This window comes from Frieseomelitta varia, unplaced genomic scaffold, assembly GCF_011392965.1.
Source record: "Frieseomelitta varia isolate USP_RPSP 00005682 unplaced genomic scaffold, Fvar_1.2 scaffold_455, whole genome shotgun sequence".
Lineage (NCBI taxonomy): Eukaryota > Metazoa > Arthropoda > Insecta > Hymenoptera > Apidae > Frieseomelitta > Frieseomelitta varia.
The window spans coordinates 399,058-415,280 of record NW_025110207.1 but is presented as its reverse complement, the minus strand read 5'-3'; the positions used below and the strand labels follow the sequence as shown (position 1 = coordinate 415,280).

The window sequence follows — 16,223 nt, the reverse complement described above, 5'->3', positions numbered from 1 at the left end:
ACCGCATACGAAGTCTAATATCGACTGGAACTTCCTCTAATATCTCGTGTAAACGCGTGCTCAAAAAATCAACGTACTTTGCGCCTGTTAGTTTCCCATCAAGAAAAAAAAGGTCCAATTAAAAATTTATCAATTATTCCTGCCCATACGTTTAAACTAAACTGATGTTGATGTCTTGAATGCACAATAACGTGTGGGTTTTCTTCATCCCAATTATGATTATTATGAAAATTGAATATACCATTCCTGGTAAAACTAGCTTACTAGAGTGTTTTGCTCTGTTTATTAAAATTCGTTATATCTCATAAACGAAGACAGATAGGACATATATTTATACTGATATACTTTTTTTCATTATTTTCAGGTGTACAATCAGCTGCCAAAGTGCGTTCCACAAGTTACGAAACACCCTGTATATATATATATATATATATATATATATATATATATATATATATATATATATATTTCCGTGACTCGAAAACTGAGGCTTTCATCCTTTGGTGTTTCAACGAGCCAGGGAACGACACTCTGCGTCAACACGCGATGAACGGACGAACGATGGAATATACTTAAGCTGTAGAATCCGTCTGCGTGTATCTGCTCTGTCCTTGCACTTGTGCAATCGAAGGGGAGAGGAGAAAGAGACGAGAAAGGGTTAATACCGATCCGGCAAGCTGCTCCAATTTCAATTCGCGCGATAAACCGCGGCGGACGCGGCCGATGTGGCTTGCACCTGGCTTCCCGGTGTCTATTTACGTCCGCGTCGGAATAACGCCGGTAATTTACATTTTCAGCTGACCGACTTCCATTCGACTAAATTCGCCGTTCAAGTTCTCGGTGAGAAGACAAACAGACGGCAACGAGCGAGCACACGCCACTCCGCGTGGAAACCACTTGTCGTCAATGGAAACGCAGAACTTTGAGGATTGATGAGAGGGCTCGAGAGGGGCCAGCCGATTCGATGAAATTCTCAATCAACAGGACCGTTATCCCGTTCGTGGGTGCTTTTCTCTGCGTCTCTTTCTCTGAACAAACGGTCAACCTTTTTCTCCTTTCAACGTCTTCAACGAGGCAGGAAACATCGAAAATGTTTCAGAGAAACTCCTCGAGATCTGAAGACTCTGTACTCACGGCTCGGCGAGAGATTGTAAACGATTTTTTATATCGTTCTTGTTATCGTAGAGTCGACTCTATTAAAACTTCAGCTGGCTATTGTTTCAAAAGAACAGGCTACACAGCCTTTATAGAGCATCGAGTTGTCCGGACGTACCTTCGCGAAAGTCAGCTGCTTCAAATCTTCTGCATCCTCTAGCCGGAGATAAAAGGCACGAGCAAAAATGTCAGTGACGGTTTATTTTTGCTCGTGGAAACCATCCCGCAGCTCTCAGAGCGTGCAGAGCGAACGCGAAACGGAGGATCTCCCCGTCTGGTCGTCGTCGAAAGCGAGCGCACACGCTCGTAAAATCGAGCCCCGTGGTGGTTTTTCCGACTTCAGGTCGGACGTAGTGTCGACGAACTATTGATTCGCCGGTGGAGCCCGCGTTCCCCGTGCCTCTATACCAATCCACCAGCACACGGGTCCCAGTGCCGTACCGATTTTCCCAAGCGTGTACGAATTACCGTCACGTACCACCCACCGTATTATGCCTTTTCCGGTTTATCGATTTTTGCCGAGCTTTACAATCAGACACTGGGTGTACAGTATACAGCGATCGTCGAATTAGAATCGCGTACAGAAACTTCTCTTCAATTGTGATACACATTGCACGAATTGTCGAAATTCTTAATGATTGTCCAATTATTCCGATTGATAAATGTCGTTTCTCCAAATAAATCCTCACTGAACCAAATAGTAAAGTTTCTCTAAAACGCTTGATCAATTTTTCACCAATATTATGTACAATACATGCGCTGCTCCAGTCAATTGGACAGTTGTAGCTTCTTTTGAAATAATTTATTCAACTGAGATTTTTTTCGAAACAGTTCGTTCGTTGAGAAATTGCCTGGAAGATACGTCTCTACTCTTCTCAGAATATTTATAAAAGTAAAGGATCAAAGGCAGCGACGTGACAAATAGGTAACCTCAGCGAGTTAGAATTCCTTAATGCAATCCGAATCAGTTGGGAATTTTGAGTGATCCTAATCCAACGACCAGACATTCGTATTTCACTTTTCGATCGGAACGAAGCTTGGTATCATCGGAGCATCTTCTGCATAGTTTCATCTTTCAGTTGGGAAATTCTCACGCGTTATGCAACGAGTTAACTTAATATAAATTGGCGAAATTGTTTGGAGAGAAACGAAAGACATACGCATTAATACTTACGTCGAATCTATGCTACGATTGTATGCTGAAATACACTTTCTCGTTCCCACGCTTCGATAAGCGATGAATTGTATCTTCATGTACAAGAAAGCAATCGACGTAGAATCTGAATAATAACGATCGTCTTCACGATTCAATATTTCTTTACGTCATTTTCATTCGAAGAGTTTCTGAAGAACTTAGCGTCACAGGCTGGAAAGTGAAACGCTACCAGCCCCTGAAGGATCACACTTTCGTTTACACGGCCCGTGAACTGAGACCTCCTGCATGATTGAACTAATATTATCAACGAGTTACAAGTTATATTACAAGTTATAGCAACAAGCACGAATCTTACAAATTGCAAACCGATCAGATTATTCCATTCGTCGTGAAAATTGCAAAGTTCTGTCGACTCGACGATTATTATTAATTAGCACATTACTAAATGTTAAACCACTTTGCAAGAGAATTCTAACATCATCTCTTTCGTAAAAAAAAAAAAAAAATAGCTTCTAGACTATTAGAATCAGCTGAGAAAAAAAAAAAAAAGTGTAACCAAGCGGAACCAAGAGGCGTAACTGCGAAAACTGTGAGGCAAGTTTCATTGTTCGCACTTGTTTCATTGGGACACTTTGCAAAAAAAAAACAGTGAAAAAGAAAACCAATGATCCTCTTATTGTCCAGTAAATTGTAAAATAGCAGAATTTATGACAATTCGCTATCAACTGATCGTTTAAGAGACACTGGCGTGGAAGTTTGAATTTTATTGCGTCCCAGTTCAATAGACGCAACCATCTGCATAAAATTTAATACACACGTACATCTGCGTTCTTGTGCAAGTTCCCTTTTCCGCGAGATAGACTGGTGCCGGGCGCCAAGACGCTCCGATCAATAAGGCAGCAACCTTGCGATCGTCACGACGGTGCGACGAAAAACTTTCGGTTTTAATAGTGACGCAGGGAACACCCGTATCTATCTGTGTTTACTTTCTGCCTTACAGCTCTTCTGTCTCCTTCTAAATATTGCCTTCGAGCCACCGCGGTGCCTATATGTACGTTTTCGAAGTTACAAATCATTTAACGACCCTCATTGCCTGCGGTGAAACGGAGGGAACTGGACGGAGGACTCGACCAACCTCAAAAAAAGCGATACGAACGCCCGGCAGAGTAACAAATAAATTGCGGAGCGTTTCTCAACATCGTGTCGCCGTTTACGATTACACGAACAACATTAACGAATTTATTTCACCGTTGATTACGTTTCTGTACTTTCCTCTGTTAATTGCAAACGGTTTGCTAAATCCGCCTGCGCTATCGATCGCGAGTTCGGTGACCTCACACTGCGGTCTCGTTCAAGTTAAAATTACGAACATTTAAAATTAACAAGGCACGCGATGTGTTTTGTACTTCTTCTTTTTTTTTTTTTTTTTTTTCATGTATTTTCGACATTTTTTTTCGAGCAACGATGCAGATAATGACGGGGACACAGCTGGAAAACGAAATTTCAATTGGCGGACACTGCGATAGATGAATATCAAATTAACCGTTATAGACGAAAACAGATCGATATGACGTTTTAGGCAAGGGCTATTCTAGTCATGGAATCACGTCGGACAATATCGAATGCGGGGACGTGCTGGTTTTATTGCCGCACTAATCGTGCCTCAGAGATATTTTGCATCGATTTATATTTGCACACGGTCCATCGTCGTCTGTCATGGACGTTCATTATCTACAACCGATTACTTGTTATAACTCTGTAGAATTTCACTTGTTTTTCTTTTTCTTTTTTGCACGATACTGTATCATTCGTCTTAGCCTCGATTTGTTGCAAATAACAAATCTTTCCAGTATCTTTTTCTTCTCGTATGAACGAAGCGTGTTCTGTCAAAGTTAAAATAACGTGCTACTTTTATTTTTAAACATTTGCTTTACTCGCCGTTGCTCTAAAATATGTTTCGAGCGTATATTATTCTAATGCACTCTAGATAAGACTTAAAGAAAAGATTATTTTTTCAAATCAATTATGATATGTTGAATTCTAATACAAAACTATGAGCGACCACAATGTTCCGCAAAAGTTACTAATTCGGTGTTTATTGAATTTCGCAGCACCGCGCGTGATGCGTATAAAAATCAACGCGTAAAACTAGAGGAGCCGGCGTTTGCTCTAACCTATAGTTGAGGGCAGAAAAATTTTTGCGCAGTTTATTTACGTAACGATATTTAAATGGAAAGGAACGAGCCAGCGCGAGAATTGAAATAACAAAATAAGGAATAGAAAAACAGAACAAATTGACAAGGGACTAACCTGCAGGTGAATGGGGACCTTCTTCACCGGCGTGCTCATTTCTGATTAAAGAGAGATTGATCACGTTGCTCCGGAAAAATAGCGAATCCGATCACGATACTGATCGTCGGTCGCGTAGTATATATTCTGTATTAACGTTGCGCGTGCACACCACTATTTTTACTTAAGAAGAGACGTACCACTTGCGCGAAGTTCCCCGGAAGCGAAAATTAAAAAGCGCAAGATCGAATCGAATCGAACAATCGACTGCGACTGACGCTACGAGTGCGCGTCGCACAACCACGATGGTAAGTTTTCCTCCCTACTCCCTTCGTTTCAGGATAGGTGGGGATCATCCCCACTATATATGTATATATGTATGTGGTTCATCATACTCTGGGAATATGTAATTTCCAAGACACTCTGAGTTCAACAATTTTTCTTTCTTTTTTTTTTTTTGCTATCTTGATTGTAACGAAACAGAACCAAAAGGAGTGAGAGTACTCTTACTCTTGTTTACATCTTGATAAATATCATTGCACATAATTGATCGTGTATCTGCAGATAATTTCAAAGCTGTTGCAAGTTCAAACATTTCTTGTTAATTCGATCTAACGAGATAAACTCAACGAGAAACTGGAACCACCCTTGGCTCATTTGTATCTCGAAAGATAGATAATAAAATATTTGATAAAAATTTAGACGCTTGACTAAGTAATTGTCATTAAGTTGTCAATTATAAACTTTTCAAATACGTGAAAGATATATTTTTCAGAAGGTTGAAATTGGTAAGAGTGTGGATTAAACGTATTCCCGCCGAAATAGAATACTTCCGTTTAAACATGGCTATTCTTTTACATATGAGTTGCGATTTATCCGAAAATAAACAGAGGATACTGCATTTAATGCCATGCAAAATTTGTGGTGATAAATCTGCCAATGTTTCTACTTATTTTACACCTTATATTTGTAAAAGAGACAATGAAGGTACGTTCGTGAAATTTGAATTCATTATCGGTAAACATACATGGTTAGTATGTATACATTTTCCTGCAAATAATAATTACACCAATAATATTGTGACAACAAAATGTGTGATTAAACAAAAAGAAATTCCTTTCACATATAGTTTATACCTCTTCGTTTCGTGGACGTCCGCTTTATGGAAAAAAAATAACAGTTCCTTCTGGATATAAAGGTATTATATTTGTTGAGCACAAAAAATCAGAAATAGGAAATGTTAAACGTAATTTGTATGTCACGGGTACCTTTCCGCATTTCACTTACTGGAATTATGATAAGTTGCCAACAAAAAATGATGCGTTAGCAGCTGCTATGGACTGGATTGATATTGCCGAAGCAGTAAGTTATTAAATAAGAAGTAAAGATTCATTGTATTTTGTAGAATATAATCAATATTTGTATTTATGATATATTTCCTCCTTAGCTACATTCTACAGAATCATAACTAAAAATAAAACTTAACATTATGTGAAAAATACTGTTATACATTCGGTGGATTATGAAGATTGTTCTATTTTGATATAAAGATAAAAATAAATATATTTTGCATATTTTATATACGTTATAGTTTATTAACCATGTTTTATATCATGAGCATATATTTTTGTCATACATAACAGACACCTTATAATCCCATATGTAAACAAGCAAATGACTTTTGGTTTAATCAGGAAAGCTATTTCAAAAATGTGCAGTCTTTTACAAGATAAATAGTATATTTGTAATTTATTTTCTTATTTTTATAAATATATAAAAGTTGCAATGAGAGAAGATGAAAGCATTTACTATAATCTTTGTTAGCAGAGATCTTTTCTTATTACATATATATAATACTACTGAGTGTAATATATTATAGTATTTTCAATATTGTTTATAATGATATCAGAGAAATAGACTGTTAGTTATAAATTTATAACCAGTGTAATATAATTCTTTTCCAAAGTTATGTTCTATGTGACATTCATATGTAGCTGTTTATTTATGATTATATCTGTATAAAATTCATATAAAATGTTTTCTGGAGACTATTTAACATAGGTTGGCAGTTTTAGAATGAATATTTGCAAGAAATACATGCATGGTTCCTACTGGAGTCTTTTTATACATGCACATATGTATATATATATATATATATAAAAAAGTTAAAATAATCTTAGTTTCATGTACAATGGCAGTTAAAGATAAAAAAAAAAGTAGAAAGTTTCATAAATATTTATGTCAGAAGAAATGTTAAATATAATTGTATATATAAAATAAATATTTGAAATCACTTTTAAGAAATTCTAAAATCGTAAACAAGATTAATCAAAAATAAAGTGTATAGAGATAAAAATTTTTTTATATAAATTAAAACATTTTTAGTTCATGAATACTTCATGATACATAAATAATAAATTATCATAAATTAATATGTTCTTAAATTTCCTGATCAGCCTACACAACTTATTTACAATTGCATCATATTCCTAATACCCAGCTAATCTAAAAATAGGTCCATCATATATCACGTCATTTCATTTTAGCAAAAGCACCCTAATATTTATTTATAAAATTAAAAAGTAAGTTCTGATATCTAGTATTACTACAGAAAAAAAACAATCATATTATTTTCTCTAGTATTTTATAAAAAATTCTAAGAAAGGAAAAATGTCCTTATTATTAGTATATTGTATATTCATTTTTAGCCTCTCTTATTGATACTAAAACTAGATATACATAGTAAACAATCTGTGACTTTTACTATTGCACGGTTTTTATTTTGTACCCTGATTTTTAAGTATTTTTTTTAACTTACTTAAAATTGTTTATTCAAATTCAATTATTGAGTAATAAATACAATACTTTTCTAAATATTTTTTAATTGAAAATCATATAGTTGGCTCAAGTATTTTTAATACCATTATATAGTTCAATATATATTTAAAAAAAATAGATTTAACAGTCTTATATTGTTATTAAAAAAGTTAATCATAAATTAATCGAATTTTGATAATACTTATACTGTTTACATACGATTGTATGAAACGTTTACTAAATCTGTGCGTCTTAGAGATTATTATGTAAAAATTATTTAGACTTTCATAATACTGATTATGAGAATGTACCCAACTCATTTGCTTGCTCCTGATGATACTTGTTCTGATCTTGTTGTTGTTTAATAAATGCACTCAATCTGTTAAGTAAGAATTGTTTATCATGACCTTCTAGCACTAACTGATTCTTTAAAACTGTAACCATGTGTTTGTTTGCTATTGATACAGCATAATAGTAATATAAAAGTAAAGTAAGAATAACAAAAGCTGGTATACCAAATCCAGCAGTACCAAGAAAATATAAAATAGATTGAAGCCAGTCAGGAAATTCTGCGAAAACCACAATTAATAATGACCATACAGACTTAAAACCTCTAAATGGTCCACAAGATTTTGACGGTTCTATTTCTGCAATAGAGTAACCAACTGGGACAGTAAATAAAATAAAAGAGATCAATAGAATCAACATAAAAAATGCATTCGATTTACTTGCCCTGTAAATTTTACTTGATGGAGTACTATTTACTAAACAAGCAAATTTTTTAATATAAAACAATACGAATGTACCAAATATTGCAATCAGTGGTAATAAAGGTGCATAAAATAAACCAAGCCAACAAATAGTTTGTAAATAAACAACATCTAAGACATGCTTAGGTAAATCAAATTCTTGTTCACCGAAAAAACGTAATACTTTGTTTTCTGTATGTTTTGCTATCATTGATCTGGGAAAATTGATAAAAAATGTCATAAAAAATTGAAAAAAAAGATCAGTCATATAGAGTTTGAAGAACTGCTGACCTACGAATGTTTCCCAGCATAATGGTCGTTTACTAGTATTGTTAGTGCATTCATTATCCTTTACCTCTGTTACAATTAGTCTATAAAATGATGTAAGTACAACAATGAGAGAAGAAAGTCGCAAAAATACAGTTCGGAAAAGAGTTATACGAATAACAAATGAAGGACTATAATTTTCTAAAGAGACCAGATATCGAAATAGAGATGGTACGGCAAAATTTAAAATGACAATACACATGTATGGAAGAAACTCGAAAAATAAGTGAACGATTCTATTTAAAGATAAATTTAAGGATAAATGTGAATCTGTGATGTTTGTTTCATCAATTTGTGGTGAAATTTGATTGAAAGAAAACTCAAATATATAATAAATAAATATACCACAACCACATAATACTGTTAAAACTATTAAATTAATAAACAAACGCATGAGAAACAATTTTGTTGTTTCTTCTCTCGTTCGATTTTGTCTTTCTTCTTCTAGTCTTTCGGCTTCTAAAAATGCTTTCACTTCATTATATAATGCTTTGTGTTTTATAGCTGCAGACTTTTCATTATGTATACAATAATCCCAACCTCCAAAAACTAAATTACAATACTGATAAAATTGACCTTCATTTTCGACTACCCGTTGTTTAAAACTTTTAGCAGCTGACTTAACAATGACTATTAAACTAAAAATAAATACACCAACAGTTGCAGAAATATAGGATAATGGCAAATTAAAAAATATACCAGAAGTATAAGTCATATGGCTATATGCACCATAAAATAATAAAGTGTATTCTAATATACCAGCTATGTTACCACTTTCTTGAGTTATATTCCAATATAATTCTGAACAGCAAGATATACTATGACTGTTATTAGAATTTACGCATGTTTCATCTTCTGGCATATCCAATAATGTTGCAGGTAACACAATAAATAAAAATATAATTGCAAACAAAAGAACATTAAGATACAGTAACCATTTGATGAATAAAAAGTATGCAACAATTCCCATTCCAAAGTTCCCACCAATTGTTTTAAGGCTATCATTCCATAACTCCATTTTTGAATATGCTTCCTTCATTCTGATCCGAAATTGTTGCCAAGCTTTCCTTCGTTGCCATTTCAATTGCTCAAAACCTTGCAATCTTAATTTTGTAGCGCTCTGAAATATATATAAACAGATATTTAGCAATTTTTAATCAAGTATATAATTCTATTTTTCTTCATTAATATTATCATTACTTGTAACTGATTTTTTAGTTGTATCTTTTGTGCCATGCACACAGGCATGGCTTTGATTTGCATTATTTCTTCCCAAGTACGTTCCTCATTGGATAAATTTTCAGATAAGTCTGGTAACATTGATACTGCTGCATCATGAATATTCGTTGACATACGTCTAGATGTAGTTGTACCACGAGATCTTGTACTAGTACGTCTCCTCAGTGTTGTTTTAGTATCATTACGTATTCGTTTGGCAGTTGCTATTTGAAATAAATAACATTAACATTAGCATTAACTGATAATATCAAAATATTAAACATACAATATAAATTCTATTATTCACAAACTTACCAACACGTGATTTTTTACTTGGCAGTAAAGTAGCTATATGAGAAGGATCTCTTTGTAATGCTTGTTGTAAATCTGCTTCAATTGCTGCAGGATAGCTTTCCTGATAAAATTCAGCTCCAGCCTCTTCCCAACCCTGTCCTCTGTCACAAGCACGTTTTTTTCTGTCTCCCCCTGACATCTTCTTTTTATGACTAATTGTAATTTGCGTATGGAATTTTCTTCAAAAATCTTACACACAAAATTGAAATAAAAATTATTCACATATAATTTATTAAATTGCTTTGTATCCCAATTATTCACATATAATTTATTAAATTGCTTTGTATCCCAATTATTCATATATAATTTATTAAATTGCTTTGTATCCCCCAAAATATCTAATATTTACCAAATTTTGTATGATTTTATATGTTAATCAATATACATATATAAATGATATAGTCTTACAAATTATAAAAATGATATAGTCTAAACAAATTATAATTTAAACAAGTTGCACTAAGGAATAACATTAATAATAAACTTTTATATACGTTCAGTTATAAATACCTAATTGAGAAGTATCCAAGATGAATCAGTCGATCAAGTGTCTTGTAATTGTGCAATTTCTTGATAATACATATTCCTTTATTCTCTTCGATAACAATACTCATGAAAAAGAAAAAAAATAACACTTTAACAGACAAAACACTGATCTTTATCAGTTATATGACACGTACATAGATTGCAGTTGTAAACTATGACGTAGTTGCGTGAAATATTTAAATGTATTAAATCACATCAATATCAAATTTAATATTCCTATATGACAAAATTTCTGATTTTTCCACGTAAATAAAGCAAAGTAAATGCAACGATTCAACCAGTAAACGCACATCGGCATTTTGTTTTCCCATGTATCTAAACCCGTGTAATTTGTAGACGGCTGATAAAACACTGAGTCATGAACCAAAAGGAATATAGAAGGTATTGTTCTACTTGTATCAAATAAGAAATTCTGAGTATAATTAATTTTTGTATAAATTTTCGCAATACAATAGAATATTGCAGATTAATGCATTGATAAACTTGAAGAAAAAGATTAATTTATAATCACTCAAGATAATCATTAGATAAGAATTAAATCACTTGACATACTATGTATATATATTCATCTACATTCAAATATAAATTATTGATATGCATTAATATATATTTAGTAATTATTTTATACAATTAAATAATTTAATCAATCAATTTTGTATCGCATTCTTACATTATACAGATTAATTTCAACACTCTTGACATTTCCCATCATACAAAAGATGCATATATACAAAATTCAAACGCAAGTACATAGCCAAAATTAACATTCAGAACACAGAAAAGTATTATAGAGTAGAATATAACAATTATTACAATTCGCTAATTAAATAATTTATGTTATAAAAATAATATCAATGTTTCTAATTTTATTTTTAATTTTAGAACTAATATTTCGGATATATAATATAACATTACATGTTATATAGAAATTCATTGATATTAATTATTATACTTTGTGATGCAAATATTTTTTACTATTATGATTATGATCATAAGAATAATAATTTACATAAAATATTTTAGTATTGTCGTCCTCCTTTGCCTCCTCCACGATTATATCCACGTTGATAATTATCTGCTCCAGAATTCGAGCCGCTTTGATTCCAACCTCCTTGAACTCTACCTCCTCTTCCTCTACCACTACCTCCTCTTTGATACTGTTGTCCACCTTTATATTCAGATTTATATCCTAAATAAATTGATTATTAAACAATAATTTGATTAACATTCTTGTATACAAATCACAATTATTATAAACGTTTATATCCTATATTTTTACTATTATCTGTTTTCTTAAATCAATTACCTCCATCTCTGCTGTCTCCACTGTAACTATTATTCCCACCACCTCCATAACCACCTCCTTGTCCTCCGCCATATCCACCTTTTTGTCCTCCTCCATAACCACCTCCTTGACTTCTTCCTCCATAACCACCTCCTTGACCCCCTCCTCCATAACCACCCCCTTGTCCTCCTCCACCATAACCACCTCCTTGGCCCCCTCCTCCATAACCACTCCCTTGGCCCCCTCCTCCATAACCACCACCTTGCCCTCCCGCTCTGTAACCACCTCCCTGTCCTCCCCCTCTATAACCACCTCCTTGTCCTCCCCCATAACCACTTCCTTGTCCTCCTCCCCCTCCATAACTACCTCCTTGTCCTCCTCCTCCTCCTCCTCCATAACTACCTCCTTGGCCTCCTCCTCCCCCATAACTACCTCCTTGCCCTCCTCCTCCTCCATAACTACCTCCTTGGCCTCCTCCTCCCCCATAACTACCTCCTTGCCCTCCTCCTCCTCCATAACTACCTCCTTGGCCTCCTCCTCCCCCATAACTACCTCCTTGCCCTCCTCCTCCTCCATAACTACCTCCTTGGCCTCCTCCTCCCCCATAACTACCTCCTTGCCCTCCTCCTCCTCCATAACTACCTCCTTGACTTCCTTTATAACCACTACCTTGACCTCCTTTATAACCACCTCCTTGACCTCCTTTATAACTACCTCCTTGACCACTTTTATAACTTCCTTGTCCTCCTCCATATCCACCTCCTTGCCCTCCCCCATATCCACCTCCTTGCCCTCCTCCATATCCACCTCCTTGTCCTCCTCCATATCCACTTCCTTTTCCTCCTCCATATCCGCTTCCTTGTGCTCCTCCATACCCTCCTTGTTTTTCTCCATATCTTCCTTGTCCACTATATCCACTATTAGAAGCGTAACTGCTATCTCCATAACCAGCATTACCACTATATGAATTTTTATCACTATTATAAGAATTAGAAGTTTGAAAATTGCTGCCACCTCCACGACCGCCGCCTCTACCTCCTCGTCCACCTCTAAAACAACATAAAAATATATATATCCATTCAAATTTATCTAAATTTATTTTATTTAATTTAACTTACCCAGAAGTTGAAGGTCCAGGTACTCGATCTTTTTGCCAAGGTGGCATTTCAGGCGGTGGAGGTTCTTGTTCATACGGTCTTCCACCTCTATCTGGTACCTCTCCTATAATAATTTTATTAATTTCAGTTTGAGTATTTTTCCTAACACTTGCATTGCTTGTTTTCTCCATTAATGCAATATCATCTCTCGCTGCTAATAAATCAGCAAATGTAACATCTGGTTCTGCAGTTAGAAGTTTCCTAGTTTCTTCATATTGTCTATTTAATTCAGCTTCTTGAGGTTTTATTCTATCTGACCACTATATTTAAAAGTATAAAGCACATGTTTTTAGATAACATAAAAATATTAGTAGCTTTTATAATTCTAGCTTAAAAATATATATATTTACTAGAAAAGACTGCACTGTTACATCAAGCCTCTTGAGCAACATATCACGACGCATTCGATACTCATCATGTAACTCTTGTTGTATATGTTCAAGATCGTTCCAGTCTTCTTCTGAGAATTCATGAGTAATTAATGGTTGCCCTACCAATTCAGAAGGGGCTGTTTTTAACACTTCAGTCAATTTGTTATGCAGTCTTGTAAAGAGCTTCTCAGTAGTGATATCATCTGGTGGTCTCTCAAAATTTAAAGCTATTAACATATCTTTAAGATCTTTAGCTGTATCACTCTCTTCCTATAAAAAATATATATATTTTTTAATAAAACTATAAGATCATTTATATATTTTAATCGTATTTTAATGAAAACTTACAACAACAATCGTTGAACTTGAACTTGCAGCTGTTGAACTAGAACTTGCAGCTGTTGAACTAGAACTTGCAGCCGTTGAACTAGAACTTGCAGCTGTTGAACTAGAACTTGCAGCCATTGAACTTGAACTTGCCGCCATTGAACTTGAACTTGCAGCCGTTGAACTTGAACTTGCTGCCGTTGAACTTGAACTTGAACTTGAACTTTCATGCTTCCTAAATTCTAATAATCTGGAAGTTTTCAGTTCTGCTCCCAAAAAATCTAATAAGATACATCTATCCTGTTCAGTTGCTAGTCTTGTATTAACATTACCAGTCATTAATCTCTTATTCATACATCCTAATTCTTTAAGAAAACAGCTTAACTCTAATAGGAAAGAACTAGAATCATCTGGAGACACTATTGCATGGATGGCTTCATCCATATCATTGAGTATTGCAAGTTCATCTGCAAACCATGCTACAAGCTGTGTAAATTCTATTGATTTTGGACCTTGTTTTAGAGCCTCTTTAAATTTACTAGGATCTGTTAGCTGACCATTGTATCTGTAAAATAAAAGAATTTTTTAGACGATACAATCAATAACACTAATATTAATTATGGAGTTACAAAGAATCACACTAATAATTTTGTGTTCAATTAAAATTTATTAAATGCATGTAAATAAAGAATTGTCCTCGAATATTGTATAATATTAATTCTTAATATATGATTAAGTATTAATTCATTAGTTGCCATCATGCCTATTTCAAAATCATGATAAAATAAAATTTGAATATCACAGCATTAATTACGATATTCACATGGGAATGGTTTTTTGAAGTATACTTGTTTTAAACTACTAAAAAACCAATAAACGTTTATAAAATTATATGATCTTGAAAAAAAATTTGTACAATAGTATAACATTCAACATCATAACCTCATACATACCCAAGTTTTTGTATCCTCTCCAGTAATCTAAGTTCCATTTTGACAAAACCTTCAATCGAATAAAACAAATAATTGTTACCGAAATATAAAATGTCTTAATGAAACCAAAATAACACGTACTTACAACAAAAATATTAATAAATTACATACGATACCTGTTTTTGCCGTATACACTGTCAATATGCCACAAGATTCTGTAATATAGAATATAGAGTATGAAAGAAATGTGGATGTCGTATTATAGGTAACAACATAAATAAGGTATACATATTATACCACATTTACGTTTATATCATCTTCACGATATTACCAATTTCATTTTGAATCTTTTAATAATTTGATTCATATTCATAAGAATTGAAATAACTTTGTATTGATAGAATTATAATCAACGAAATTTTTCGTTGAAAAAAACTTTATTTAAAGAGGTCTAATTATGTCCCCGTAAATAATTTTAAATGATAAGAATATACATACAATTGTATGAAATAAATCAGTTATAAAATGTAATACAGTTTTCGATATGTAAAATTCATACCTTTATTAAAATATTTTGTTTAGAAAAAACAAATATATATAATCTAATATAATTGTATCTTGCAGTAAAAAAATGTCCTAAAATTATACTTGCGTCTTACTAATTGATCGAAATTTTGTCCTACCGACCATTGCCATTTATTGAAAATTCGTCCCCTAAGCAAAATTATGATATACATATACATATATTTTCCATTTAACTTCTATTTGAGTGTTTTTATCCATATATAATATGGAATATTATTATTCGTTTCGTGCTAAGGCAAAATTTTACACAACATAGATCCCTTATTTATTAACATGTCAATTTCGAACTCCTGCTTAGTTAACAAAGCTAAATAGATAATTTGATATTTTCAAATTTGCTTTCGAGTTTTTGTGCACAACTACTTATGCTTTTATAAAATATTCATTATATTCAATTTCATATCATATTAGATACAGAATACTTGTTTAGGAATGTGTAAGACGAAGTTGCTCTATACTCTCCTCGATATGTTTGATAGACTTATTCTAATTTTTCATTCAGCTTTTTTCTTTTTCTAATGAAATTGCCGATATGTTACGTTCTCATTGATTTGAATGATTTTTAAGCATATTGTAGAAATTAACATTTTGAACTTCTTGTGCATACAACTATCGAACTCGCTTAGTTTCGAAGATATTTGGAAAAAATTGTCGGTACCACATAATATATATCCAAACCCAATTCTTATCTCTTGTTTATGTAAATATATAAATATGTGTACTGCCGATTAGTTTGAGTTATCTCGTACTACATATGTTATCCGGTAGCCGTCAACAAAAACTGACACATATGCATATGTACTATCACGGACGCACAATTACGAACAGAATTCATTGTAGTGGTACCGACAATTTTTTTGCAAATATCTCGAAAACTCAGTCAGTGCGGCAATTATACACATATGTACAGGAAAAAATTGTTTAAAATACTGATTTTTAAAACATATTCAAAAAT

At 33.3% G+C, this 16,223-nt stretch overlaps 3 protein-coding genes and 1 long non-coding RNA gene across 11 annotated transcripts; 1 reads left to right on the top strand and 3 right to left on the bottom strand.

Annotated features, from left to right (window-relative positions):
• Positions 1-520: 520 nt before the first annotated feature.
• On the bottom strand, positions 521-4,762 carry LOC122532462. Its single transcript, XR_006307510.1, has 3 exons — positions 4,622-4,762; positions 3,133-3,356; positions 521-2,592 (listed from the first exon to the last, which is right to left on the bottom strand). It is a non-coding gene; the product is annotated as an uncharacterized LOC122532462 (long non-coding RNA).
• A 129-nt stretch (positions 4,763-4,891) lies between these two features.
• Positions 4,892-6,179, top strand: LOC122532461 (ribonuclease H2 subunit C). Of its 2 annotated transcripts, none has more exons than XM_043661251.1 (4): positions 4,892-4,908; positions 5,383-5,587; positions 5,730-5,962; positions 6,048-6,179. In XM_043661251.1, exons 1-4 carry the CDS (start codon positions 4,906-4,908, stop codon positions 6,066-6,068), a joined length of 462 nt encoding a protein of 153 aa, XP_043517186.1. In that variant the 5' UTR covers positions 4,892-4,905; the 3' UTR covers positions 6,069-6,179. The 2 variants fall into 2 exon arrangements, with proteins under 2 accessions (XP_043517186.1, XP_043517188.1); XM_043661253.1 differs by lacking the exon at positions 4,892-4,908 and adding an exon at positions 5,185-5,249 and having other exon boundaries at positions 5,380-5,587.
• Positions 6,180-7,504: 1,325 nt separating this feature from the next.
• Positions 7,505-10,950, bottom strand: LOC122532458 (transmembrane channel-like protein 7). 3 transcript variants are annotated; one of them, XM_043661240.1, is made up of 4 exons: positions 10,722-10,950; positions 10,027-10,254; positions 9,694-9,935; positions 7,505-9,613 (listed from the first exon to the last, which is right to left on the bottom strand). In XM_043661240.1, the coding sequence occupies exons 2-4, from the start codon at positions 10,202-10,204 to the stop codon at positions 7,715-7,717; spliced, it is 2,319 nt and encodes a 772-aa protein (XP_043517175.1). In that variant the 5' UTR covers positions 10,205-10,254; positions 10,722-10,950; the 3' UTR covers positions 7,505-7,714. The 3 variants fall into 3 exon arrangements, with proteins under 3 accessions (XP_043517175.1, XP_043517174.1, XP_043517176.1); XM_043661239.1 differs by having other exon boundaries at positions 10,576-10,949; XM_043661241.1 differs by lacking the exon at positions 10,722-10,950 and adding an exon at positions 10,415-10,471.
• A 278-nt stretch (positions 10,951-11,228) lies between these two features.
• Positions 11,229-14,998, bottom strand: LOC122532459 (protein FAM98A). 5 transcript variants are annotated; one of them, XM_043661247.1, is made up of 9 exons: positions 14,860-14,998; positions 14,705-14,753; positions 13,957-14,316; positions 13,773-13,794; positions 13,404-13,694; positions 13,015-13,313; positions 12,464-12,945; positions 11,918-12,007; positions 11,229-11,800 (listed from the first exon to the last, which is right to left on the bottom strand). In XM_043661247.1, the coding sequence occupies exons 2-9, from the start codon at positions 14,740-14,742 to the stop codon at positions 11,631-11,633; spliced, it is 1,752 nt and encodes a 583-aa protein (XP_043517182.1). In that variant the 5' UTR covers positions 14,743-14,753; positions 14,860-14,998; the 3' UTR covers positions 11,229-11,630. The 5 variants fall into 5 exon arrangements, with proteins under 5 accessions (XP_043517182.1, XP_043517180.1, XP_043517178.1 ...); XM_043661245.1 differs by having other exon boundaries at positions 13,773-14,312; positions 14,701-14,753; XM_043661243.1 differs by having other exon boundaries at positions 13,773-14,316.
• Between the last annotated feature and the right edge of the window lie 1,225 nt (positions 14,999-16,223).

What these genes read in the sequence shown, in the direction of transcription:
- LOC122532461 (XM_043661251.1), top strand. An exon ending in TTGTAAAAGAGACAATGAAG is followed by an intron (nt 5,588 to 5,729) that starts GTACGTTCGTGA and finishes TTTCACATATAG; the next exon opens with TTTATACCTCTTCGTTTCGT. An exon ending in GGATTGATATTGCCGAAGCA is followed by an intron (nt 5,963 to 6,047) that starts GTAAGTTATTAA and finishes TTTCCTCCTTAG; the next exon opens with CTACATTCTACAGAATCATA.
- LOC122532458 (XM_043661240.1), bottom strand. Translation starts at nt 10,204, where the DNA reads ATGTCAGGGGGAGACAGAAAAAAACGTGCTTGTGACAGAGGACAGGGT. An exon ending in AAGTAAAAAATCACGTGTTG is followed by an intron (nt 9,936 to 10,026) that starts GTAAGTTTGTGA and finishes TATTTCAAATAG; the next exon opens with CAACTGCCAAACGAATACGT. An exon ending in AACTAAAAAATCAGTTACAA is followed by an intron (nt 9,614 to 9,693) that starts GTAATGATAATA and finishes TATATATTTCAG; the next exon opens with AGCGCTACAAAATTAAGATT.
- LOC122532459 (XM_043661245.1), bottom strand. Translation starts at nt 14,742, where the DNA reads ATGGAACTTAGATTACTGGAGAGGATACAAAAACTTGGGTAT. An exon ending in CAAGTTCAACGATTGTTGTT is followed by an intron (nt 13,695 to 13,772) that starts GTAAGTTTTCAT and finishes TATTTTTTATAG; the next exon opens with GAAGAGAGTGATACAGCTAA. An exon ending in CCTGGACCTTCAACTTCTGG is followed by an intron (nt 12,946 to 13,014) that starts GTAAGTTAAATT and finishes ATGTTGTTTTAG; the next exon opens with AGGTGGACGAGGAGGTAGAG.